The 27879-nt window shown below is 40.8% G+C and overlaps 1 protein-coding gene and 1 long non-coding RNA gene across 8 annotated transcripts in view; one reads left to right on the plus strand and one right to left on the minus strand.

Moving 5' to 3' along the window:
• The window catches only part of ILRUN (inflammation and lipid regulator with UBA-like and NBR1-like domains), a 101802-nt gene extending 80970 nt beyond the window's left edge, over positions 1-20832 (minus strand). For 2 of the 7 annotated variants that reach the window (XM_016192412.2, XM_060189637.1), the window contains exon 1: positions 20413-20825. In XM_016192412.2, the coding sequence (XP_016047898.2) occupies positions 20413-20570 (158 nt within the window). In that variant the 5' untranslated portion in view covers positions 20571-20825. Of the gene's footprint in view, positions 1-20412 lie in introns of all 7 variants that reach the window. The other 5 variants (XM_016192413.2, XM_060189636.1, XM_060189633.1 and 2 more) reach the window with 5 other exon arrangements.
• A 72-nt stretch (positions 20833-20904) lies between these two features.
• Positions 20905-27839, plus strand: LOC132538077 (uncharacterized). The gene is made up of 2 exons (XR_009549487.1): positions 20905-21125; positions 27749-27839. It is a non-coding gene; the product is annotated as an uncharacterized LOC132538077 (long non-coding RNA).
• The last annotated feature ends 40 nt before the right edge of the window (positions 27840-27879 follow it).

Here is a 27879-nt window from a genome sequence, read left to right on the forward strand (position 1 = left end):
CTTGTTCTCTGAGTGCAAGGGATTGAACCAAGAGTCTCAGGGATATAGGGTATGCACTCTACTGCTGAGTCAATTCCCTGGCCCTTAGAACATTTTTATCATGCAAAAAATACCCTAATGCCATGACATGTAAATATATTACATACATAGTAATGGGGAAATAAGGTTGCTGATCCCTTAACCTAAAATAGGGCAATTATCCTGGATTATCCAGGTGAGCTCAATGTAATCACTTTCTTCAGGGTGAGGAGAAAACAAGAGAGACAGAAGAATAAGGAGGGCTCATGCACAGCATGTCAGCTTTGAAGATGGAGAATCAAGTCATAAGCCAAATAATGATGCATGTGGTCCCTAGATTAAAAAAAAAAAAAGGCAAGGTAATAGAAGGAACACAGTCCTATTAACATCTAGACTTTAGCCCAATGAGACCAATTTTGGATTACTGAACTCCAAAACTAATTAGTAAATTGGTATTTAAAAAAAAAAAATCACTAAAAATTAAAGTAGCTATTTGGCACTGTCCATTATTTCTATTTTACATTTTTAAATGGTCATTACACATACAAGGAAAAACTGAAGGTACACCAGAAAAGATTAAAATGGTAACGTTTTCTGCTGAGTCATTTCCTTCATCATAACTGCTTTCAAATAAACACTCCTTATATCCACTAATGATACATATTTTGAAATAGCCCCCATTTTTCTCTTACTTTCCTGTCTCTGAATTTAACTGTCATGGACATTTCCTGAAAACATAATCACGAGGTTTGATGCTAACTGAATTTTCTGAAGATTCTAGAACACTGGTCCAGAAACATGAAAATGTAAGTATGATCACCCCTCAAAATCCCAGAATGACAAATTGAAACTGAAAAAGCCACCTTCATAATAAGCAAAACATTTGAACTTATTTGCTGTTCACAAAACATTCTTTTGGACATGGTTTAAAGTAGCTATGAAATGACCAGTTAAACCTATAAATAAGTATGGTTTTCAAAAGTGTTTGCCCAACAGAAAACTTAGATAAGCCTGCAATAGTCAAACAAACCTTATCCTGCAGCCTAGACAGAGAGCTATTTTCAAAATAAATAAATAAAATACTAGGAACTTAAAGACAGATTTATCTATTTATTTTACATAGCACTGCTCAGCTCTGGCTTATTATATAAGGTGGGACCTTTGGTGCCTCTGGCATGACAGGCTTTTTGCATAACCATTTCGGCATCTCCCCAGCTGTAGGAATTTTTTTTTTAACAGAGAGAAATGGAGAGAGGAGGGGAAGACAGGGGAAGAGAAAGATAGACAGACACCTACAGACCTGCTTCACCACCTGTGAAGCGACTTCCCTGCAGGGAAGCCAGGGCTCGAACAGGGATCCTTCCGAACAGGGATCCTTCCGTTGGTCCTTGCACTTTGCGCCACCTGTGTTTAACCCATTGCACTACCGCCTGACTCCTGGAACTTATTTAAAGAAGAAAGTGTCAAAAAAAACAAACCAAAATAGTGAACCAACATTCCACTCCCAGATCTAGTTATATCCACATATAGAATGTATGAGTTTTGAAAATAAAATTCCACAGTTTTTATATACATGTTTGACATTAAAATGCTCTACAATTTCTTACCTTGAGATTTCCTTGTTATGAATGGTATCCAGCTTCAGAGTCTCTTTAATCTCATCTAACTAAAGAAGAATGCTGACCAGATCATTCATGGGTATCATTCACCTCCACAAATAAAAGTACATTAACTATTTTATTCCTTCCTTTATTGCCACTGGGGCTCAGTAACTGCACTACAAATCCACCACTCCCAGTTATCCTACTGGTATCCTTTGTCTTTTCTTTCTTGTTCTGCTCAACTCTGCTTATGATGGTGGGGGTGGGGGGATTGAACCTGGGACTTTGGAGCCTCAGGCATGACAGTCTCTTTGCATAACCATTATGTTATCTACCCTGCCATCTTTTTTTATTCTTCCTTTCCTTCTTTGATAAACAGACATTGAAAGGGATGGGATAAGATAGGGAAAGAAAAAAAGAGACACCTCCAGTACTGCTCCTCCCTCATGAAACTCCCCTGCTACAAATAGAAACCAAGTATAGAACCCTGACCCTTGTGCATCATAATGTGTGCAATCAATCAGGCAGATAGGTAGATAGATAGTAGCAATATTTTCAGGATCTCAAACTTTTAAATTCAAACCTCTAGCCACTATGTAATCTCCCAGGTGGCTACAGACAGGTTGTTAATAGAGCAATTTCATTCATAACAGTCCAGAAGTAAAGACAACCCAAATGTTTATCAATCGGTAAATGGATAAATATGCATATACCCGGGAGTCGAGCGGTGGCAAAGCGGGTTAAGCGCACGTGGCGCAAATCGCCAGGACCTGAGTAAGGATCCCAGTTCGAGCCCCCGGCTCCCCACCTGCAGGGGAGTCGCTTCACAAGCGGTGAAGCAGGTCTGCAGGTGTCTGTCTTTCTCTCCTCTCTGTCTTCCCCTCCTCTCTCCATTTCTCTCTATCCTATCCAACAACAACGACATTAATAACCACAACAATGTTAAACAACAAGGGCAACAAAAAGGAAAATAAATAAATAAATAAATAAATAAAAACTTAATTTATAAAAAAAAATGCATATACCTGTAAAATGGAACATTATCAACAATACAAATCAACAAAACAATGATGAATTCTAAATGGGGATAAGCCTCATAAACTTGCTAAGTGAAAAAAAAAACATAATTCAACTGATAGGAAAATGGAAAACTTTAGAGACAGAAAGATTTAGTAGTTGCTTGAGGCTGGGGGTAGAATTGTTGATTAATCATAAATATGCAAAAGAAATCATATTGGACTGACAAATATATTATGCAAATAAACTGTGAAAACTGTTCAGCTCTGTAAGCTCACTAAAATATTCATTTATCTATTTTTAAATGGGTTAATTTACAACATGCAAATTGTACATCAGTAAAGGTGTCCAAAAGATAAAACAAATTTAGCTTACTATACAAGTAATTCATTAGACTATACTGTCATCCCTCTTAGTTTTGAATCTCCTCAAATTAAAATAAGGTATGGATCAGAACAAACTTAGCAAATGCACATGCACTCTAAAATTGTTTTTCAATTTTACATAGCACCAGAAATGAATCAAGGACCTTGTACATGTGCAATTCACCTTAGTGGCATTTTCTATTCATTTTCAAAAGAGAGACACAGGAAGAGCAGGACAGGCACCACAGCACTAGTCCACCATCCATGGAGCTCCTAGATACTATCCATGTTGTTCCTCAGGTACCTGGTACAGCCCACACTTCACCATGAGGACCCAGTATGAGCCCCCCAGTCACTTCCTGGAAGCATTGAAGCAATGCTATGGTGTCTCTCTTCTCTCACTCTCTGTGGGGGGTGGGGAGTAGGGGGTGGAAGAGACAAGAATCTACCAGGAGTGATGGGATCACAAAGGAATGAAGCATGAGCAAAGCCCTGGTGAAAAACTAAGTCTGATCATACCAAATATCAAGACAACTATTAGCCTTGAGAAAGCAAAGTAGATCATGCAGATAAGTAAAATAAATCCAAGTATAATAATTCAAGTGTCAATAAACACATTTAGTTAAGAGACTAAAAATTGATTTAACTAAATTAATAATTATCAAAATGGTAAAATGAAACATTAGATGAGTGAAACTAACCATTACCATACACAGGCACAGTTGTAAGTCTTTGCACATATTGATTTATCTATCTTCTGATTAGGAAAAAAAAAAACTTGTTGTATGCTTCACATTGGTTTGGTCTCCCCCCCACCCCCGCCAGGAGAATTGGTTTGGCCCTTGCTAGTTTCATGCCCCCTCTTCTCCCCGCCCCTATGCTACTTAGTTCTTGAGTTCTGCTGGCAGCCGCCAGCGAAGAGGGATGCAGGACAGATCTGTGTGGTGATTAGTTTAAGGGTCTCTCTCTGCCGCCAGAGCAGAAAGACAGGAGAGCACATGTTTGTGCGCTCGTGAATAAAGCTTCTCTGCCCAGCCGTGTGTCTCTGGTCATCTCTGTCTGCTGCCACGAAGCTAGCCCGGCCAGCTGGAGCCCCCGAACTTTAACCACATACAGGACATGAAAAATAGCTCAGCAGGTTATGGCACCCAAAAGCCACACCCAAGCACGTTATGGTACCCAAGGCCGTTTTTCAAAAATATTTTACTTATTTTTGAGAGAGAGAGAGAGGAAGAAAAAGAGATAACTGCAGTATAGAGACAGAAATTGAAGAGGAGATCGAAAAGAGAGACACCTGTAACCCTGCTTCACCACTCATGAAGCTGGACCAGGTACTTGAACCCAAGTAATGGGTATGTTCTAACAACTATGAGCCACCACCGGACCATCCCAAAACCACCTGAAGCCATGCTAAAGCTGAGCACACTAGCCCTCCTCCCTCCCTTTCATTCTCTCTCATAATAAATCTTTAAAAAAAAAAACAAAAAACTGACATATATGAGGAAACCAAAGTACATGGGGTACTTTGAGAACTGGCCAAAGGTTACATAGATAGCAAGTTGCAAAAGTTCTGAACTTTGTTCTTCACCACACTGGCTTTCACAGAATAAAACCTCATCTTCTTGTGGGAAGTGAATAGACAGATGATGGTTAAAAACCCAAAATCCAGTGGTTGGGTAGTCATTTCAGCAGGCAGAGCACAGGACAGATTACATAAACTATTTATTTATAAATTACAAATTAGGGTTGGGGGAGGCGGTGGCAGGGAGATACAGCTTACTTAGTAGAATATAGTATCTCATCATGTGTGAGGTACTGGGTTTGAGCCCAAGTATCATAAGAATAGCACAGCAGGGGGTGGAGAGGAGCCCCAACGATGGTGGTATATTATTATGGTGTTGTCTGTCTCCCTCCCCGCCTCATATATATATAAATATAAAAATTGGGGCAGGCAGTAGCGCAGTGAGTTAAATAAGCACACATGGCGCAAAGCATAAGGATTGATGTAAGGATCCCAGTTCAAGCCACTGGTTTCCCACCTGCGGGGGGGGGGGGGTCACTTCAAAAATGGTATGTCATCATCATTGTCCCCCCCAATTTCTCTCTGTCCTACCCAACAACAGCAGCAATGATAACAATAACAATAACCAGGCAACAAAAATGGAAAAAAATGGCCTTCAGGAGCAGTGAATTCATAGTGCAGGCACAGAGCCCCAGAAATAACCCTGGAGGCAAGGAAAAAAAAAAAAGGAGGGGGCCAAGTGGGGGCACACCTGATTGAGTATATATGTTACAATCCACAAGGAGCAGGGTTAAAGCCCCCACTCCCTCCTACTGGAGGAAAGCTTTGCAAGTGGTGAAGCAGTGCTGCAAGTGTCTCTGTCTCTTTTCCTCTCTCTCACGGTTCCCTCTTGATTTCTGATTGTATCAAATAAAGATTTTTAAAAATACAAAAATTGGCAGCAGGGAAATGGGGCACGGGAGACAGCTCAACCAGTAGGGCTTGAACTTTGCTATAGAAGGGCCCAGCCCACACCACATTAGAGCACTTACACCCAGGGGAAACTCCAGAACTGTGGTCTTTCTTCCTCCTTGTCTTTGCCTGTACATATGTGAAATATAAAATAATGATAAAGTTTGCCCATGAGTAGTGGGATCAAATAGGCATGAGGCCCCCAGTAACACTGAGAGGACAAAAAAAAAAAAAAAAAAAGGCCCAGGAGTAATGGTGTCAAACCCACATAAAGAACAGTACCACACAGGTGCGGGGTGGTGGCGCACCTGCTTAAGTGCGCACACTACAGTATTCAAGGACCCAGGTTCGAGCCCCCGGTCCACACCCGCAGGGGGCAAGGTTCACAAGTGGTGGATCAGGGCTGCAGGTGTCTCTATCACCCCTTTCCCTCTCAATTTCTGGCTGTCTCTATCCAATAAATAAAGATAATAAAACAGTACCAGACACATAAGTAAGCACACACACAAAACCAGTAAGTATACTGCTTAAATTATGTTCCACAAATTTCACATTATCCAGAATCTTAGAACATAACTTTATCTGGAAATAGTTTTTACAGATATAATTAGTTAAAATAAGGTCATATCAAATTTGGCTGGGTGCTAAATCGAATTAACTGATGTCCTTCTATGAAAGATATGGAGATACACAAACGAAGTAGAAAGTCATGTGCCTACTGAGGCAGGGATTGGAATGATGTAGCTATAAAACAAGAAACATCAACAAATTCAGATAGTCATCAGAAGTCATTAGGGGTGTTATGGCACTGGAGAAAGCCCTGGTACTGTGGTGTCTACCTGAGTGGAAAAAGTGGCCAGGAAGCAGTGGAAGTACATGTATGAGAGGCACCAGCTATGCAAAAGGAAAAAAAGTTTAACTTGTAAAATGTGTTTTCTAACAATATCCTTAAGTAAATTCAGATGACTTCACAAGACTATACACTTGACTTTTATCACAGCAAAAATGGTTTTATTAACTACAGGTAATTACTGGATGAGATTCTTTGGCTTAATCCAGTAAAGGAATTTACTATAAACGTTATTTGAAGAGACCATAATTTACCACTGCACTGCCAATTAAAAAGAACATATTGTGGTCCGGGAGGTGGCGCAATAAAGCACTGGACTCTCAAGCGTGAAGTCTTGAGTTCAATCTCTGGCAGCACATGTACCAGAGTGATGTCTGGTTCTTTCTCTCCTATCTTTCTCATGATTAAATAAAATCTTTACTATCTAGGGTTGGGAAGATAGCTCAGCCTATTAGAGCACACAACTTGCATACAATGTGGCACTAGAGACCACAGGTTCAACCCAGGTACTACTTAATGCCAGAGTTAAACAGTATCCTGATTTCTCCCCTCCTCCTTCTTCCCTCCCTCGCCCTCTCTCCTGCCGCCACATACACACACACACACACACACACACACACACGTATACTCATATATCAAGATAGTTCATTTGTATAGTCCGCTTGCTTTGACAAGAGCATAACCTAGGTTTGAGCCTAACAGCACAGAAGAAAACTTCAGTACTGAGCTTTCTCTTTGTCTCTTCAGCTCCTTCTCTATCTGCACAATTATCCTGAAGTGGTGAAGCTCCAGTGACAAGCAGAGAGGGAAAGAAATTAAATTAAATTATTCAAAATTTAATACTACTGGCTACTAAATAATGTATACATATAATGCATAGAAATGTTTATATATAGTATATATATGCATATGCACAGAAAACTATATATATACACACACACACACACATATATATATATATATTTGTATGCACAGAGCTTTCTAAAAGGAAGGAAATGTATTTAAAAAGTAGAGTAAATTTGTAGTTTTCATTGTTTTTAAATTTTTATTTAGACAGAGTTAAAGACACTACAGCACCGAAACTTCCTTCAATGCTGTGGAGACCAAGTTTGAACCTGTTTCACAAACATTAAAGTAGTGCATTATATAAGTGAGCTATTTTCCAAGCTCACTTTTCATTTTATTATTATTATTTATCTACACACACACACACACACACCCTGGTGTATGTAATGCTGGGACCTCCTGTGTGGTACCTTCCCAGCTGATGTTTCTATTAGTCCAATGATTGCAAATTAGAGACCCAAAGATTATATCCTACCTACAGATTACTTTATTTGATATGTGTTTTGTTTAGTTTTTACCAGAGCACCGCTCAACTCTGGTTTTTTTTTTTTTTTTATATTTAATTTAATTTATTTATTCCCTTTTGTTGCTCTTGTTGTTTTATTGTTGTAGTTATTATTGTTGTTGTCATCGTTGTTGGATAGGACAGAGAGAAATGGAGAGAGGAGGGGAAGACAGAGAGAGGGGAGAGAAAGACAGACACCTGCAGACCTGCTTCACCGCCTGTGAAGCTACTCCCCTGCAGGTGGGGAGCCGGGGGCTCGAACCGGGATCCTTATGCCGGTCCTCGTGCTTTGCGCCACCTGCGCTTAACCCGCTGCGCTACAGCCCGACTCCCTCAACTCTGGTTTATGGTGGTGCAGGGATTGAACCTGGGACTTTCGAGCCTCAGGCATAAATCTCTTTGCATAACCATTATGCTATCTACCCCACCCTATTTATGTGTTTTAAAATTAGTTGACAGTATTTGAAAAGCAGGAAACTTCCAATAAAAAATCTGAATTTCTGGCTTCCTCTGGAAAAAAATCTACAAACATTAGGCTCACATTCAAGCATAGTTAACAATTCAGTTAAAGCAAGTAAACTCTTAATAATAGCTAATAGTGGCGGGGATAGATAGCATAATGGTTATGCAAAGACTCTCATGTCTGAGGCTCCAACATCCCAAATTCAATCCCTGCATCACCACAAACCAGAGTTGAGCGGTGCTCTGTTTTAAAAAAAAAAAAAAAGAGGGGGTGGGATGGTCAGGCAGTAGCACACATGGTGCAAAGGGCAAAGACCAGCGAAAAGATCCTGGTTTGGGTCCCTGGCTCCCCACCTGTGGGGAGGTAGGGGGTTGGCTTCACAAGCAGTGAAGCTAGTATGCAGGTCTGTCTTCCCCTCCTCTCTCAATTTCTCTCTGTCCTATCCTACAATAAAAAAATGGAAAAAAAAAAAAAAGCCACCAGGAACAGTGGGTTTGCAGTGCAGGTACCAAGCCCCAAGGATAATTCTGGAGGCAAAAATAATAGTTAAGCACTTCCCAGCTCATACATACTTCAGTTATTTATGTTCAACAATTAAAATCTATAGGCATTTTAGTTTGCAACTTCATTGAGCTCTTCTATTTTTTGAGCTCTTCTAAACTACCTGAATTTAACTTTTTTTTTTTTTTTTTTCCTTTTGTTGCCCTTGTTGTTTTATTGTTGTAGTTAATATTGATGTCGTTGTTGTGGGATAGGACAGAGAGAAATGGAGAGAGGAGGGGAAGACAGAGAGGGGGAGAGAAAGACAGACACCTGCAGACCTGCTTCACCGCCTGTGAAGGGACCTGCCTGCAAGTGGGGAGCCGGGGGCTCGAACCGGGATCCTGACGCCGGTCCTTGAGCTTAGCGCCACCTGCGCTTAACCCACTGTGCTACATACAGCCCGACTCCCTGAATTTAACTTTTATACAAACATATTACCTTTTAGAGTTTTTTTCTTAATGAATATCTCAGCAGAGATTCAAGAGAACTTTAGAGTTTATAAAATATTTTCCTCCAGTTACATCTAAGTAACTAAATGTTACCTTATTTTCCTAAACAAGTGTTCTCATGAAAGGGATTACAAAGGATATTCAGTACAAGGAACTATGCCTACAAAGGTAGTTATAAAAGGTGGAACAACCTGATAGCCCAGATTGCTTCCAGAAATTTATTCTTGATTCCATTCAAATTTTAATTTAACTTATGTCATGTATGTAACTATTAGCAACATTAAATCTCATGTCCACATTAAGCCTACAAAAAAAATTCTGTAAAGTTGTTTAGTTTATTGTTTCTTCTAATAGTACTAGATGAAGATTTTCCTTAAAATGAAGTCTTTACTCCCACCTACCTTCAAATACTGCTTCAGTGGATACTAAGCACCTACTATATATATATATAGCATTGCATCAGATGCTAAAGAAAAAAAAGACCATTAGGGTGCATTTTCCCCTAGCATGTATATTATATAAATGTTTATTAAAAAGGCAAAATGGAGTTCAGATTAAAGGAGCACTAAACAGTGATTAGTGCACCACTTTCAGAAAAATCAAGATTCATGAGGTGGAAGGGAGGAATGGAGGAGGAATGGAGGTCCAGAAGACGGCATAGTGGATAAATCACTGGACTCACAAACATGAGGTCCCAAGTTCAAACCCACACCCTCCCCCAGCATCCCATATGCCAGAGTATGTTCTGGTTCTCTAAAATAAATTGCAGGGGAGGGGCAGGGAATCAAGCAAACAGTATTCTAGGGAGAAGAAAACAGCTTAAAATAAAAACAAAAAAAAAAAAAAATGTGTGAAGTAAGAAGTTGACCAGATTTCTGCCATCTTCTTGATAGAAAGAAGCAACATACTCAATACAAAGATATGACAGAGATGAGTTGGGATAAATCTTTGGAAAGCCCTGAATGTGAAGCTAAAGCTCTCTGTTCTTCCTTCTAATATCGTTAAGATACCATTAAAAGTTTCTGAGAGGGAACTGGGCGGTAGCACAGCGGGTTAAGCACACGTGGCGCTAATAAGCACGACTAAGGTTTAAGCCCCCGGCTGCCCACCTGCAGGGGAGTCACTTCACAGGCAGTGAAGCAGGTCTGCAGGTGTCTTTCTCTCGCCCTGTCTTCCCCTCCTCTCTCCATTTCTCTGTCCTATCCAACAACGATGATATCAATAACAACAACAATAACTACAATAATAAACAAGGGCAACAAAAGGGCAAGTAAATAAATAAATTTCTGAGAAAGGAAGGCCCAGATCAAATCTATGATCTAAGAGGTTGAACAGTGAGTGGTATGTCCATAAACTGAAGTTAGAGAAAGAATGACAGGTATAGAAACCAATTTGGAGATTTGTTAGAATGGTAACATAATCTGAAAACTAGGGTGATGGTAATGGGAATGGAGAAAAAAGCAAAAGATGTGATGCAGGATGGAAATGATGGGTTTGACAAAAGAACTAGAGTGTCCAGGAGCGAGTACTGGAAATAACTCAGTTCAAGTCTAACATCTGGATGATCACTGGAGTTATAACCAGAACATGGACAAGTCAGAAAGAAAAGCCGCTTAGGGTGGGAGAAAGGATAAACTAACTTTGTAGGCACATTTAGTTTTGGGGACCAGTAAAAAAAAAAAATCCATAAATTCTACTTCCTTCATGGGGAAAAAAGTTTGCACATTTGGGGCCGGGTGGTGGGGCACCTGGTTAAGTGCACACTCTACAGTGCACAAGGACCCAGGTTCAAACCCCTGATCCCCACCTGCAGGGAAAGCTTCAAGAGTGACGAAGCAGGACTGCAGGTGTCTCTCTGTTCCTCCCTCTCTACCTCTCCTCCCCCTCTCAATTTCTCTCTGCCTCTAAACAATAATAAATAAATATTTTTTTTTTTAACCAGAGCACTGCTCAACTCTGGCTTATGGTGGTGCAGGGGATTGAACCTGGGACTCGAGGGAGCCTCAGGCATGAAAGTCTGTTTGCATAACCATTATGCTATCTACCCCTGCCCAATAAATAAATATTTTAACAACAAAAAAAAAGTTTGCACATTTTTGGGCCCAATTTTTAGAGATGGTCAAAGAGAGAGAATAAAGTATATATTCAAAATAAGTAAAGGATAGGCTAAATGTAGCCAATGAGAAACCAGCCCCAGAGCATATATAACCTGATCAAAATAAAGCTTATAGAATGAAGCTAGACTCTTTCCTACTACATACTATATGCAAAAATTAAACCAAAGTGAGAAAGAAAAAAGAGAAAAAAAAAAAATCAACCCAAAGTGGATTAATGGTCCAAATATAAAAACTGAAACCATAAAACTATTAGAATAAAACACAAAGGTAAATCTTTGAGCTTTTGTTAGTAATGGATTATTAGATATGACACTGAAAGCACAACAGTTACATATTTAGGCAGCCCACGAGGTGGCATAAGTGAATAAAATGTTGGACTCTCAAGTATGAGGTACCTGGTTGGATCTATGGCTTCATTGTCAAGAAAATATTCTATATCCCTATAGAATAGGATAAAATACTTGCAAATCACATATTTGATAAAGATCTAATTATCTAGAATATAAAAATTACTTGTGGAATAGTTCACCTCTTGGAGGGCACTCTACCCAAATTTAAGCTCTTAGTACAACCTGGGAACACCATGTATGGCACCAGTGGATGCTTCACAATGGAATGATACTGTGGTATCTTTCCTTCCTATTTCCATCTCTCTCTCTCTCTCTTTCTTTCTCTCTGACTCTCTCTGACTCTCCCTGTCTCTGAATTTAAAGGGGGAAAACGGTCACTAGTTTTTAACCAGAGCACTGTTGAGTTCTGGTTTACAGTGGTGCCAGGAATTGAATTTGGAACCTCTACTGCCTGAAGCGGCAACATCTCCTTAGCCAAGTCTTGCTTCCTCTTTCCCTCTCTCAGCACCCCATTAGTTCTGGCTTTTGATGGTGTAGGGGCTCACACTTGGTTTACTCCGTATACTTGTGTGTTATCCCTGTGCTATTTCCTCTCAAGCTTCCAAGCCAACTATTTCTAGACAGCCTAGCTCTACTTTTCCTGATTCTTTCAAGAAATATCTATCTATAAATAATACTTTTTCATCTATTCAAATGCCCCAATTATTCCAAAACAACTTTTTTTTTCTTTCTACTACAGCACTGCTCAACTATGGTTTATGGTGGTGCAGGGGATTGAACCAAAACAAATTCTAAAGAAAGCAACTAGCCCACAGCAGACACTCAACCTAGTTAGTCACAGATTAAGCCCATTCCAACATGTCCTGAAATTTTACTCAGTCAATTCAGTATTAACATATAACAGAGCTAAGGACATAGCTCAATTCCTAGCACCACAAAAACATGGTGGGTGGGTGGGTGCTGTTACAGGGGATTGAACCTGGCACAGCAGAGCCTCAGGCATGAGTCTTTTTGAATAATCATTATGCTATCCACCCCCACCCTATAATTGTAAACTTTTCTGTGATAGTTTAAAACTGTTCTTTCCCGGGGATCAGGCAGTAGCACAGCGGGTTATGCACAGGTGGCGCAAAGCGCAAGGACCAGCATTAAGGACCCCGGTTCAAGTCCCTGGCTCCCCACCTGCAGGCAAGTCGCTTCACAGGCAGTGAAGCAGGTCCACAGGTGTCTGTCTTTCTCTCTCCCTCTGTCTTCCCCATTTCTCTTCATTTCTCTCTGTCCTATCCAACAACGAATGACATCAACAACAATAAACCACAACAAGGGCAACAAAAGGGGGGGAAATGGCCTCCAGGAGCAGTGGACTCATGGTGCAGGCACTGAGCCCCAGCAATAACCCTGGCAAAAAAAAAAATTCTTTTCCTAGGAGAGTAAATTTGAATGCAGGCTGTCTTCCGCTTACACTAAATGATAAGGATTTGTCCAAACAACATTTGTATTGTGGCTGGGCAGTGGTGCACCTGTTTGAGCACTTATTACCAAACATTTGTGTAAACACTCTCTGATTGACAGTTCTTGCTGTATATGTTAAACAAATTTAAAGAGAGGAGTACTAGAATAATAAGAGTTGGCAAAGAAACTACCATCACCCACCCTAGCTACAGCAGATTAGTTCCAAATTCATCTATGGTCATTTTGAAGTCTCACAATAAGATAGTAAAAATATTTCCTACAGGGCAATATACTTACCATGATCCTTTAAAACTAAAATGAATCTTGATGATCTATTTGCAAACTACATTATGACAAGCTTAAATTTGTGTGTACCCCTCCAAAAGGATAAAAAAAAGTAGAAAAGAATGTCCAAAGCAAGAACTTCTATCCTTGGAAAATAAGAACTCTTTAGTCATCATTATGCAACCTTTCCTTACCCTCTTCCTAAAATTGCTGCTTGACACATATTTTTAAGACCAGTAGTAAAACAGATTCATCTGTTATAAAGAAACTTTTTCTAAATTAATTCCTGTGAACCAGAGAATGGATCTTACTTAGAATTTGGCAGGAAAATGACTGAGGAATGGATTAATAACAGGTAATAGAGAAGACAGCATAATGGTTATGCAAAATAACTTTCATGCCTGAGGTTCTGAAACTCCAGATTAAATCCACACCACCACCATAAACCAGATTGATTTTACTTCATTGTATAGTGGTTTAATTATTTTACCCAGTAGGGCGCCTCGGACAATGCTAAATCAACAGAGGCTGGAGAGATAGAATAATGGTTATGCAAAAGACTAAGCCTCATGCCTGAGGCTCTAAGGTCCTAAATTCAATCCTCTGGGCCAGTCAGAGGTGAAGAGAGAGAGACAGAGACAGTCTTTGTATCTCTCATGAACATGCACACTTTTTAAAATATATATTTATTTATTCCCTTTTGTTGCCCTTGTTTTATTGTTGTAATTATTGTTGTTGTTCTTGATGTCGTAGTTGTTAAGACAGGACAGAGAGAAATGGAGAGAGGAAGGGAAGACAGAGGGGGAGAGAAAGACACCTGCAGACCTGCTTCACCGCCTGTGAAGCAACTCCCCTGCAGGTGGGGAGCCGGGGGCTTGAACCAGGATCCTTACGCCAGTCCTTGTCCTTTGCGCCTCTTGTGCTTAACCCGCATTTCTTTTTACAGAACTGTTTCCCTGGGTTACCTGTCTAGAAAGCATCTGTTCCATTCATGGTGTGTGTATGGAGAGTTTCAAAAATATATACACATAGCTTCTTAAATATACCTGGAGGGGACCTAGGATGTTGTAAGACTAAAATTGCACCATGTTCAGCGGGGAAGCAATTACAAAAGCCAGACCTTCCACCTTCTGCACCCCATAATGACTCTGGGTCCATGCTCCCAGCGGGTTAAAGAATAGGAAAGCTTTATCAGGGGAGGTAATGGGATATGGAGTTCTGGTGGTGGGAATGTATACTTCTTATCCTATGGTCTTGTCAGTGTTGCCATTTTATAAATAAAAATAAAAAGACGTGGTCCAGGAGGTGGCGCAGTGGCTAAGGCACTAGACTCTCAAGCATGAGGTCCTGAGTTCAATCCCTGGCAGCACATGTACCAGAGTGATGTCTGGTTCTTTCTCTCTCTCCCCTATCTTTCTCATAAATAAATAAATAAAATGTTAAAAAAATAAATAAATAAAAATAAAAAGACTAAAATTGCAAAGCATTCAGTCTAATAAACAGGAGGGAAAGAAACAGCTAACATTGTCTAGATGTCAATCAAAGATGTTTTACTTTATTAATTTTTTTAATATTCATTTATTTATTCCCTTTTGTTGCCCTTGTTTTATTGTTGTTGTTGTTCTTGATGTCATCGTTGTTGTTGGATAGGACAGAGAGGAATGGAGAGAAAAGGGGAAGACAGGGAGAGAAAGACACCTGCAGACCTGCTTCACGGCCTGTGAAGCGACTAGGCTCCTGCAGGCAGGGAGTTGGGGGCTTGAACCGGGATCCTTACGCTGGTCCTTGTGCTTTGCGCCACTGTGTTTAACCCACTGTGCTACCGTTCAACTCCCGAGACGTTTTACTTATACCTATATGCAGCATTGAAGTATTGACTGCTAAGTTTACGTCCTCTAAAAACCTAAAAATGTTATTTGTCTTTTGTCACAAATGCTAAAGAACAATCCACTCTGCAACCATGCAGGGTATAAATGACTCTGAAGAACAGAAATGAAGTTAAAATATCACTTAATACTAAACTTTATGTGGTCCAGGAGGTAGCACAATGGATAAAGCATTGGACTTTAAGCATGAAGTCCTGAGTTCAATCCCTGGCAGCACATATACGAGTGTTGTCTGGTTCTTTCTCCCTCTCTTTCTATCTTTCTCATTAATAAATAATTTTGGGCAGGGGTAGACAGCATAATGGTTATGCAAAGAGATTCTTATGCCTGAGGCTCTAAAGTCCCAGGTTCAATCCCCTGAACCACCATAAGCCAGAGCTGAGCAGTGCTCTGGTGGTAATAATAATAATAATAGGGAGTCGGGCAGTAGTGCAGCGGGTTAAGTGCATGTGGTGTGAAGTGCAAGGACCAGAGTAAGGAAGGATCCCAGTTCAAGCCCCCAGCCCTCCACCTACAGAGGAGTCGCTTCAGAGGTGATGAAGCAGGTTTGTATGTGTCTATCTTTCTCTTCCCCTGTTTTCCTCTCCTCTATTTCTCTCTGTCCTAACAACGATGACATCAATAACAACAACAATAACTACAACAATAATAAAAAAACAAGAGCGACAAAAGGGAAAATAAATATTTTTAATTAACATTTTATTATACTAAACTTTATACTTAGAAGTGATAAAAATGATAAATCTTAGTTTTTGTTTAAATGTGTACTTTATTGGGTCATGGTCAGTCTATTTGGGCACAAAATTTGCAGGCTGTAGTCCCAGAGGTCCCAAATTCAATCTCCAGAACCACCACATGCAAGAGTATCTGTATCTCTCTCATAATAAATATTTTTTAATGTTTACTTTACCATATATATGTTTAGATCATATATAAGGTCTTCTCTTAGTCCTATTGCCTTTCCCTGACAAACACATAACACACACAAGAGACTATATTAAAGGATGATAATCCATTAAATAGAATGTTTAAATTACAATTGTTAAAAATAAAATAGCAATTTGAATAGAACCTTTCAAATTTCTTAAGAGGAAGATTATTAGATATTCTCCATGTACAAGAATGCCATGAACAAGTGAAAAGAAGGAGAAGAAGAAGTAGAAGAAGAAGAAAAGCTTAAATTCTAGTAAAGATTTACTTTTGACATAATTCTAGCTAGAAAAATAATTGAACACTTTAACAAGGTGTCTTATAGGTCTCTGCTCTCAGGAGTCCAAAAATAAATTATCTTGAATTAGTTATATGTGATTTTACAGGGAAAAGTGGAAGGAATTGGTGAACTTTACGGGGAAAAGTGGAAGGAGTTGGTGAACTTAAGCCAGCTTCCAGTTAAGAATTCCAAGTTCTATATTCACAGTCCTACAGTGTTAGTATAAGACATTCTACCTATAAGAAGTCATTCAACTTTACAAGGCATTTCAGTCTAGCTCTAGATGTTGGGTTTTTTCCAAATTAATTTACTTTATATACTTTATTATGAACTGAAAACTGACTCTTTTTGTTAAGAACCAGTTCCATCATTCCCCAGAAGCATAGCTGCCAGAGCTCAAGTGTAAGAACTACAATGATTAAAACTCTAAATATATATTTTTTTGGGGGGGCTCTAAAAATATGTATAGGGGGCTGGGTGGTAGCACACCTGGTTAAGTGCAAGGACTCAGGTTTGAGCCCTCCCCCATCACACACACAGGTATGCTTCACAAGCAGCGAAGCAAGTCTGCCAAGTGTCTTTCTCTCTCCCTCCCTATCTCCCACTCGCCTCTCAATTTCTCTCTGTCCTGTCAAAGAAAAAATATATACACATATATACATACATATCTATATATATGTGTGTGTGTATATATATATATGTATATATGTATATATCACATGTAGCCTGAGACTAAATAAAAGTCTGTGCTAATAATGTCAAAACTTAGGTTTTTCCGGGCGGAGGGTAGATAGCATAATGGTTATGCAAAGTGACTCTCACGCCTGAGGCTCCAAAGTCCCAGGTTCAATCCCCGTACCACCATAAGCCAGAGCTGAGCAGTGCTCTGGTTAAAAAAAAAAAAAAAAAAAATTAGGTTTTTCCAACAACTTCTTAGAAAGCTTCTTGTTACAACAATAAAATCTTACTTTTGAAAACAAAGGCATAGTCTTTTTTCAACTCAGGTTTCATTTTAGAAGATTCACAGCCTTCACTTTAAAATGTTTTTTTTTTTTTATCTACATTACTTTTTAACATTCATCAGACAACTAAATGATGGTTATTTATTATAACCCAAAGGAGGTACAGTCACAGGAAGTTTAATCATCTCAAATTCAACAGGTTAACCACAAGACTGAGATATTTTTGACAACCTTCTTTAGGACTATCTAAAAGTTTCCAAAATTAGACTTTAAATAACACCTTATATCTTGACATCTGGGCAGGGGTAGACAGCATAATGGTTATGCAAAGAGACTCTCATGCCTGAGGCTTCAAAATCCTGGTTCAATCCCCTGCACCACCATAAACCAGAGCTGAGCCAGTGCTCTGGTAAAAAAAAAAAAAAAAAAAAAAACTTGACTTCTTTGGAATCTAGATATGTTCTTAAACAATACACACACATACTTTGATCAAGTATGCATGCATGCATATATTTGCTTTAACTAAAGTATACTTTATTCTCAGGATAGAAACTACTCTTGAACTTAAGAGTTTAATATTTTTATTTAAAAATTCAAATCACATTTTTACAATGCAATTATAATTGTATTTTTCTCTCATAATACACTTGGTCTCACCTTTCACTACCACTAAAAATAATCTCAGATGTCGAAGACACACCTCAAAGCATATAAAACACATTACACTAGTTTTGCAATCATCATACCTGTGCTAATAAATACAGATTCTATATAGAACTAAGAACATGGTATGGCAGGGCTTACATGATACCATTCACAAGGAGGTGGGAAGAAATAATGATCCTCCCCTAACAAACTGGCAGCAACAATATGCCAAGTTTCCTATACTTAACCAGAGTAAACAAGAAAGAAAAAGAGATAGGGATGGGAAGCAGGCTGGCAAGAGAACAACTCTCCTCAAGATATAGATTTACTTCTAAATTTCACCATTGTATACCTCTCTTCAGTAAACACTCCTTGTCAATCTCCCCACTTACACACCACAAACTGATATTCAGGAGTCTACTCTAGGCTGTAGTCCCTGTTTGAAATCATCCTGAACGTAGAACATTCAAGTGGGAATCACAAATGTCTCTATAACGCTAAAGACTATCTCAGGGGCCAGGCGATGGTGCACCTGGTTTTAAGCACACATGTTACAGGGTGCAAGGACAAGGGTTCAAGTCCCTGGTCCCTACCTGCAGGGAGAGAGCTTCACAAATAGTGAAATGGGATGCAGGTGTCTGTCTCCCTATTTCCCTTCCCTTCTCTATTTGTTTCTGTCAATAAGAAAAGAATAAAAAATAAAGACTATCTCTAAGAGTTTTCCAAACATGTAGAAATCTAATCTCTTGCTATAACAATTTTGAGGATAATACAGGATCCGCAAATAACGCATAGAAAAAAAAATTCCACACATTATCTTTAGTTCATCCACAGCTACAAGGCTGTAGATAAACATCATACAGGACAGGAAAGATGGGGAAAGGGATAAATAAAATAGTGGGCTTAGTGGTCTGGGAGGTGGAGCAGTGGATAAAGCACTGGACTCTCAAAGGTGAGGTCCAGTGTTCAATCCCTGGCAGAACATGTGCCATAGTGACGGCTGATTTGTGTTTTTTCTCTCTCTGTCCTATCTTCTGCATGAATAAATAAAATTTTAAAATCAATAAAAATAAAATAACAGGCTTGCATACCCTTTTTTTGGCATTGCAGAGGGCAATTAGTGGGCCTGAAATAAAGGGGAGGCTTGCAGTACAAGAGATGCCAAGAGAAACAAAAATAATTTCCACACATAAAGGGGGAAAATGCCCAACATGGAGAGCAAAGGGCACTCATTCCATGACTTTTTGACCCAAAAAAAAGATAAGTTGCTTCACCTTTCAAAGAAAAAGTCTTTGGGGGAAAAAAAAAAAAGGTTTCCACTTTAACTCACCCTGAGTGAACTCAACAACCCCTCTTGAAAGAACAAGGATAAAGTCTTATCAAAAGCAACAAGTGCTACAAGCAAAGCCAAGAAAAACTTTAGTCTAAGTGCCATCGTCTTCTGCTCCTATTCGATCTTCTACAAGTCGACTCCAAACCAAAAAATCCTTGCTTTTCAGCCTAAGTGAAGTTCTCCATTTTCCCCAACATCCATCAACCCGTTTTCTTCCAGGTAAAGTCCTCTCATTCCAGCATTCTAGGGCTTGGGGCTCCTGTACTCCAGTACTCAATACTCAGAAAATTTCTTCCCCAAGAATATTTTCTTTACTAGGCTTTGTTTTTCCAAAAATCTTTCCCAGAGCCTACCCGCAGTATCACTCCGAGTCCTCCATTAGCTGATCTACTAGTAGAGCCCACTCTCGCCTGATACAATTCTTCAGAAAGTAATCTTTTAGCGTACTCACTGTTCCTCCCCCATACTACTACTCTCTTCTCCTTATCAGTCCACAAAAGGATGGACGAACACACACGCACACGGACTATCTGTCCTTCTCAACTCCTAACTCCCCAGTCTGTCCTAAGCCCCATGTCCTCCTATAGTATCTAATTCTCTTGAAGTTTCATCTCATCCCCTCTCCCCAGCTCGGTACCCGAAGCTTTTTCCCACTCCCCAAATTCAGTTTTGTTTTTTTACCTCATAACCTACACCACAGTCCTATTTCTTGCAGATTGACCCCTAAACCTCGATGTTCACATTTTTCCCTCCTTTCCACATTGCTCGGCCCGAGTTCTTTGCAGAATACCAGAAATACTACTCCCTCAAATCTCCCTTCTGTCCCTCCTGCTCTCTGCGGTCCCCCAAACTCTCCTCTGCCGCCAGGTTTCGCCCTTACCCCCAAGGCTCCTTCACGTGCACCATCACCTCGCCCCGGCCCGAGAAGGGAGCGCCCCTCAGAGCCCGCCCGGCCCAGCCTGCCACCAGGCTCGGATGTCCCTTCCCTTCCCCTCGGGGCCCCGAGGCCGCTGGCAGCCCTGGCGCGGCGGGGCCAGCTCACCAGTTGGTCATGTCCAGGAAGAAGGCGCAGCCGGCAGGGTTGAGCTGGAAGCCAAGCAACCGCTGGAACTCGGAGATGAGCACGTCCTTGTCGGTGGTGCCCAGACAGCTGAACTTCTGCATCAGCTCGGGGTCCAGGTCCACGTCCATGCCCTCCATGGCTGGGGCCGGACACGGCTTCCCCGCCTCCTCACAACCCAGCCGCTGCCGCCGCGCCGCCGGGCTCGGGGACCGGGAGGGGGCCCGCTGCGAGTTGGCGCCGAGACCCCGCTCCTTTGAGATAGGCCCCGGGCCTCTCACCGCCTCATGGGGGTAAACTCACTCACTCTCACTCACTCACTCCCTCGCTCCCCCCCCTCCCACCCCCCCCAGCGCCGCCGCCTCCACCGCCGCCGCCTCTGGCTTCGCCGCCGCCTCCGCCTCCTCCCGCGCCGCGCCCACTGCGCAAGCGTCGTCCTCCAGGCCCCGCCCCTTCCTCTTCTGGAAGCCCGCCCCCCAGTGGCGTCACAACCCCGTGACGTCCCCCGCGTGACTTCACGGCCGCAGAGCGAGTTCTGGAAGTAGGAAGGAGGAAAAGGGAGGAGGGACAGTTGTTGGAGGAGTTTCACTCCTGGGCTGACGCTCTCCTCTCCCGGCCCCTACGCCCTAGGGGAGGAGTTGAATCCCGGGTTGGAGGAGCTCTGAGATCTATAAGGCAATGCTACCATCTTGCAGGTGAGGTCACTGGAGTTGGAGGGGCACGGAAAGCAACGGCAAGGTCAAGTGCAAAATTGCATTCTGTGCCCAACTCTCCCAGCTAGGAATTTGCCCTTTGAACTGAAAAAAAAAAAAAAAAACCTGTTGGCACAAGTATACAGTTTACTACCGTGAATCAGTATTGTTTTTGTTATAAGTAGTCTCCAGGAAGTAATGAGGCTTGGCTACAAATGTCAATCACGGGTTCAGATGAACAACATGCACTTCATGCAGACCAATCCTCTCAAAATTAAGTCAGAAGAATTAGGCATGCTTTGCTACCTATTTAAAATAGAAGAAGTGGTGTTTGTGTACCTATGATATACCCACCAGATCGTGATCCTATTCTGGATCAAAAATTAAGCAGACAGGAGCTATCTTGTCGATTCCTCTGTATTCCTTCTTTCAGCAAGAATTTTTAAACATTGTTTGGGCCAGGGAATACGAATATATATGTACATATATCTCACAGAGCAGCAAAAAATAAACGTCAGCTTTAGTATTTTTGTTTTTGTTTTTTGTTTCCAGGGTTATTGCTGGCACCACGAATCCACTGCTCCTGGTGGCCTTTTTTAATTTTTAGTTATAAAAAGGAAACACTGGGGAATCGGGCGATAGAGCAGCAGATTAAGTGCAAGTGGCACAAACCTCAAGGACCAGTTTAAAGATCCCGGTTTGATCCCCTGGCTCCCCACCTGCAGAGATGTCGCTTCACCGCCTGTGAATCGGGATCCTTCCACTGGCCCTTGCGCTTAACCCACTCCGCCCGTCTCCCTTTTCTTTTTTTTTTTTCAATATTTATTTATTTTCCCTTTTGTTGCCCTTGTTTTATTGTTGTAGTTATTATTGTTGTTGTTATTGATGTCGTCGTTGTTGGATAGGACAGAGACAAATAGAGAGAGGAGGGGAGACAGAGAAGGGGAGAGAAAGATAGACACACCTGCAGACCTGCTTCACCGCCTGTGAAGCGACTCCCCAAGGAGCCAGGGGCTCAAACCGGGATCCTTAAGCAGGTCCTTGCACTTTGCTTAATCCGCTGTGCTACCTAGCCCAACTCCCGACTTTTAACTTTTTAATGTTAGAGGGATAGAGGAAGAAACTAGAGGTTGGGGGTAGATAGCATAATGGTTATGCAAAGAGACTCCTTCTCATATCTCTTATGTCTGAGGCTCCAAAGTCCCAGGTTCAATCCCTTGCACCACCATAAACCAGAGCTGAATAGTGCTCTGGTAATAAATAAATATGAATTTTTTTAAAAATTTAAAAAGAGAGAGAAACCAGAGCATCACTCTGGCATGTGCAGTGCCAGGGGTCAAACCCAAAGCCTCATACATGCAATTCCTGCTCTCTGCATCTAAAAAACACCTCTCCAGGAGTATACTTGTTAAATATTAAGGTATTAGATGAAGATGAGTGAAACAAGAAAAGCACATACATTCTGTAAATAACTGTATGAAGCTATCCCACTGTGAAAAACAACTTATGTTAAGGTGGCAAATGAGCAATATACATCAGACCCTAAGAATTTGTTGGAGGGAAAAGTCAAGAGTAAGCTGGAATGCGTATAAAGGCCATCAAGGAAATATTCAGGCCTTGCATGACTCTCCAAAGGGGTTGAGAGATAGACTAGTGAGGTTCTACAAATGACAAAGTTATTTTGTAAAAATATTTTATTTATGGGGGTCGGGTGGTAGCGCAGTGCGTTAAGTGCACGTGTCACGAAGCACAAGGACTGGTGTAAGGATTCTCTCTGTCCTTTACAACAACAACAACATCAGTAACAACAACAACAATAATAACTACAAGAATAAAAACAGCAAGGGCAACAAAAGGGAAAATAAATTAATCAAAATATGTTTTATTTACAAGAAATACAGGAGAGATATAAAGAACCAGACATCACTCTGGTACATGTGCTGCCAGGGATTGAATTTAGAACCTCATGCTTGAGAGTTCAGTGCTTTATCCCCTACGCCACCTCCCGGACCACTGACAAAGTTATTTATGAGTTTTTTCATGCTGATTTTTAAAAATACATAAAATTTAATTTCATAACCACTATAAGCATAGTTCAGAAATGTTAAGCTTGCTTTCATTGTGAAACCAACCTCTATAACATTTTCAACTTGCAAAACTGAAAGTCTATAACTATTAAACTGTAACTTTCTATTTCCCCCTACATCTAAGGCCTGGCCATTATCATTCTACTTTCTGTTTCTATGAATTTGACAACTGAAGCTACTTCACATAAGTAAAATTCTATAATATTTATTCTTTTGTGATTGACTTGTTTCACCTAGCATAATTACCTCGTTTCTTTTATTTTTTAATAGTTTATTCATTTATTCAATAGAGACATAAAGAAACTGAGATAAGGGAGAGATAGAGAGTATATAGCATGATGGTAGAGGATAGATAGCATGGTGGTTCTTCTTCTAGTGTTTGCCCTTCTTCCGTAGCCAGTTAATGGCTTTGAAAGTGACTGGGATCCATGTGGATTCAGTCGGCTAGGAAGGATTGTCAGTTTCCCCAATGAATGGGTACTCACAGGATGCACCACAGGAAGGTCGATCCAATGCATCCCAGCATGGTGGTTATTCAAAGAGACTCTCATGCCTGAGGCTCTGATGTCCCAGGTTCAATCCCCAGCACCACCATAAGCCAGAGCTGATCAGTGTTTCCGTAAATAAAATAAACAATATTTTTTAAAAAAAGAAAGAGGGAGAGAGAAACAGAGAAGCCTGCAGAACTACTTTGCAACTCATGAAGCTTCCCCATTACAGGTGGAGTGAACCAAGTGTGCCACCATCCAGCCACATGACCTCAAGTTTCATATACTCTACCAGAGGAGTTATCACCTATCCCCTACTCTAGTGTGTGTGTGTGTGTGTGTGTGTGTGTGTGTTTATGTTGCTAGGGCCTCAAATGTGTACGATTTCACTACATCCAAGGCCAATCTTTTCATTCTTTTTTTTTTTTTAATTCAAATAGAGACAGAGTGGGGAGAGCAGACACTACAGCACCAGATATACCCCCAGGGCTGTGCTGCTAGGGCTTGAACCCTGCCTGCACACATGGTAAGGCATGTGCCATATTGGGTTAGTTATCCCTCAGTTACCTACTCACTTTTTTTGAAATTTTTTTTAAATCTTTATTTATTGGGTAGAGATGGCCATAAATCAAGAGTGAAGGGGGTGATAGAGAGGGAGAGAGACAGAGAGACACCTGCAGCATTGCTTCACCACTTGCAAAGATTTCCCCCTGCAGGTGGGGACCGGGGGCTCAAACCCGGGTCCTTGCACACTGTAATACATGCGCTCAACCAGGTGTGCCACCACCCAGCCCCTCCCTACTCACTTTTTAAAATATATGTTTAATTTTATTTCTCTTTTAAGTACCCTATTTATTCATTAATGAGAATGATAGGAGGTGAGAGAGAAAGAACCAGACACCACACTGGCACATGCGCTGCCAGGGTCGAACCCGGGATCCCATGCTTGAGAGTTCAGTGCTCCATCCATTGTGCCACCTCCAAGCTCACTATTTTATTTTTTTTTAATGAGGGAGAGATACAGAAAGACAGAGAAACCAGAGCACTGCTCAACTCTGGCTTTCAGTGGTGCTTGTGATTGAACCTGAGAGCTCAGAGCCTCAGGTTTTTTGAATAACCAGTATGCTGTCCCTCTACCCACATATTTATAGAACCTTTAACATGTTTTATCTATTTTTAAAGATTTATTTATTTAATGAGATAGATGCAGAAAAGGGGGTAGTGGAGAGGAAAGAGAGAGACAGACACCATGACAGTATTCCGGTGCATGTAGGGCCAGGGGTAGAACCCTGGCACTGTTAGATTAGATTATTTAACTGCATTAATTAATTTCATAGTTTCAAATACATAGTAGTTACTACTACTCCCATTTTAATCAATTTCATTTTCAATTTATTTATTTTGTGAGTGAAGCCAGGCACTGTTCTACTGTGTCATATACAGGAAGAAAACTAGGGGCCCAGAACTGTAAGTTTTACCCTATATTCACTGAGTTACCTCCCCAGCTACATATTTACTACCAGTTTAAATGAGAAAACTGAAGCACACAGATTAGAATGTGCCCACTGTCACATACATTGTAACTGATTATTATGGGCTTTGAGACAGTCTGACTTCAGCGTTAGACCCTACTAGCTCTTGAAACATTTTGGATTTAAAAAAAAAATTTTTATTATTTATTTTCCCTTTTTTGTTGTTGTTTTTGCCTTTGTTTTATTATTGTTGTAGTTATTATTGTTGATGATGTCATCGTTGTTGGATAGGACAGAGAGAAATGGAGAGAGGAGGGGAAAACAGAGGGGGAGAGAAAGACACCTGCAGACCTATTTCACCGCCTGTGAAGCAACTCCCCTGCAGGTGGGGAGCGGGGAACTCGACCCGGATCCTTATGCTGGTCCTTGTGCTTCGCACCACATGCGCTTAACCCACTGGGCTACTGCCTGACTCCCACATTTTGGATTTTTTAATTCTTTTTTTATTGTTAAAAAGGACTTATTTATTTGTTAGCATGAACAAAAGAAGGATCAGGGGAACCAGAGCATCACTTCTGGCACATGTGATGCCAAGGATTGAACCCAGGACACTGCACCATCTCCTGGGTCACTGCTCCTGCTGGCCAACGTTTTCCCCTTGTTGCTGCTGCTGCTATTGTGATATAGTACAGAGAGAAATCGAGAGACGAGGAGAAGACGGTGGGGGGGGGAGAAAGACACCTGTAGACCTACTTCATCACTTGCGAAGTGAAACCCCCCACACAAGTGGGGAGCTGGGGGTTCAAACCAGAATACTTACACTTATCCTTGCACTACGCACTATGTGCGCTTAACCCTGTGAACTACTGCCTGGCCCCCAAAAAAGTTTTTTTAAGGGCAAGAAGATAAGGCAAAATTGGGAGGTAAAATTCTTTACCATTGCTTAGGTCAGTAAAAAGAAAATTCAACAATTTTTCCCAAATTTTTACTCCTGATAAAAATTATTAATGTTCCACAAGACCATTATTCTGCCCCAACCTAGGGATCATTCCAAATATCTCTATGCTAGTGACACTTTAGTAAAGCCAAGTTACCTGTTCCTTGTGCCATGGGATAAGAAGGATAAGTCAAACTGAACTCAGAGAAGAAGATTTTGCAACTCAATAAGTAACTCAGCAGGTAGAGCACAGGACTTCAATGTATTGAGACCCCAGGTTTAGAGAAAACCCTTCAAGAAACTCTCTAGAAAGCAGGATAACTTTTTTTTTTTTTTTAAATCAGAGCATTTCTCAGCTGGGATTGAACCTAAGACTTTGGAGCCTCAGGAGTGAGAGTCTCTTTACTCAACCATTATGCTATCTATCCTCACTCCAGAATAACTATCTTTATGAGTGAAGAGGGTTTTTCTTTTTTAAAAAATTTATCATCTTTATTTATTTATTGAATGGAGACAGCAAGAAATTGAGAAGGAAGAAGATGACAGAGAGGGAGAGAAACAGAGACACCAGCAATTCTGTTTCACCATTTGCAAAGCTTTCCCCTTGCAAGTACAGACTGGGGCTTGAACCAGGTCCTTGAGCACTGTAACGTGCGCTCAAACAGGTATGCTACCACCCAGCCCCGTGAAGAGGGTTTTTATTGTATTTTTATTATTATTTTACCAGAGCACATATCAGCTCTGGTTTATGGTGGTGCTGGGGAATGAACCTGGGACTTCAAAACCTCAGGCCTGAGAATCTCTTTGCATAACCATTATGCTATCAACCCCTGCCCCATGAAGAAGGTTTTTCACTTACAGTGTGAGCTAATAACCCTGAGACTTTTGTCTGTTACTAAATTGTTAACTACATCTGGACAGGATCATTGAATGGACAAATTCCCAAATGAGCCCATAATCCACACAAATGAAAGAAAAGAAGACTCTAAGCTTCTCACTGTATTACACAAGAGTGTACTTAAGTCTAGATAGAAATTAAATGTAGGGAGTCAGGGGATTGTGCAGCGGGTTAAGCGCACATGGTGCAAAGCTCAAGGACCAGCGTAAGGATCCCAGTTAAGCCCCCAGCTCCCCACCTGCAGGGAAGTCGCTTCACAGGCGGTGAAGCAGGTCTGCAGGTGTCTGTCTTTCTCTCCCCTCCTCCATTTCTCTCTCTGTCCTATCCAACAACGATGACATCAATAACAACAATAACAACTACAACAATAAAACAACAGGGAAACAAAAGGGAATAAATAAATATTTTTTAAAAGAAATTAAATGTAATTTATCTGTCTTCAGATCTGTTGGTGGCCTCCACCTTTAGGCTGTGTCAAAGACTATTATGGACTGCTGGCCTGTGGGAAATGGCTACAGTCTTCTAAGATCCCAACAACCCTGCCTCTATGTTCCACATAGAGGCAACTTTTGACTCAAAGGTCCAAGGAGACTATTTTGACAGGTGGGGAAAATAATTCAAGCAAGCAAAAGGATTTGGGAGAAAAGTGAGCTGAACATTTTTCAAATAGCAAATACTTTTTAATAATAGAGGATATTTTCAGTCCTGTAATGTTTCTGAAATTTACTCTTATTTTCTCTTTAGGAAGTTCCGGTGGACACCCTACCCGATTCTCTCTGAATTATAGAGCAATTTCTTCTTTGAAAAGAGATTAATAAATTACTATGTCATTTAATTTTCATGTTGAGTCGTTGGATATTCATAATAGATATAAA

This window comes from Erinaceus europaeus, chromosome 4 (genome assembly GCF_950295315.1).
Source record: "Erinaceus europaeus chromosome 4, mEriEur2.1, whole genome shotgun sequence".
Lineage (NCBI taxonomy): Eukaryota > Metazoa > Chordata > Mammalia > Eulipotyphla > Erinaceidae > Erinaceus > Erinaceus europaeus.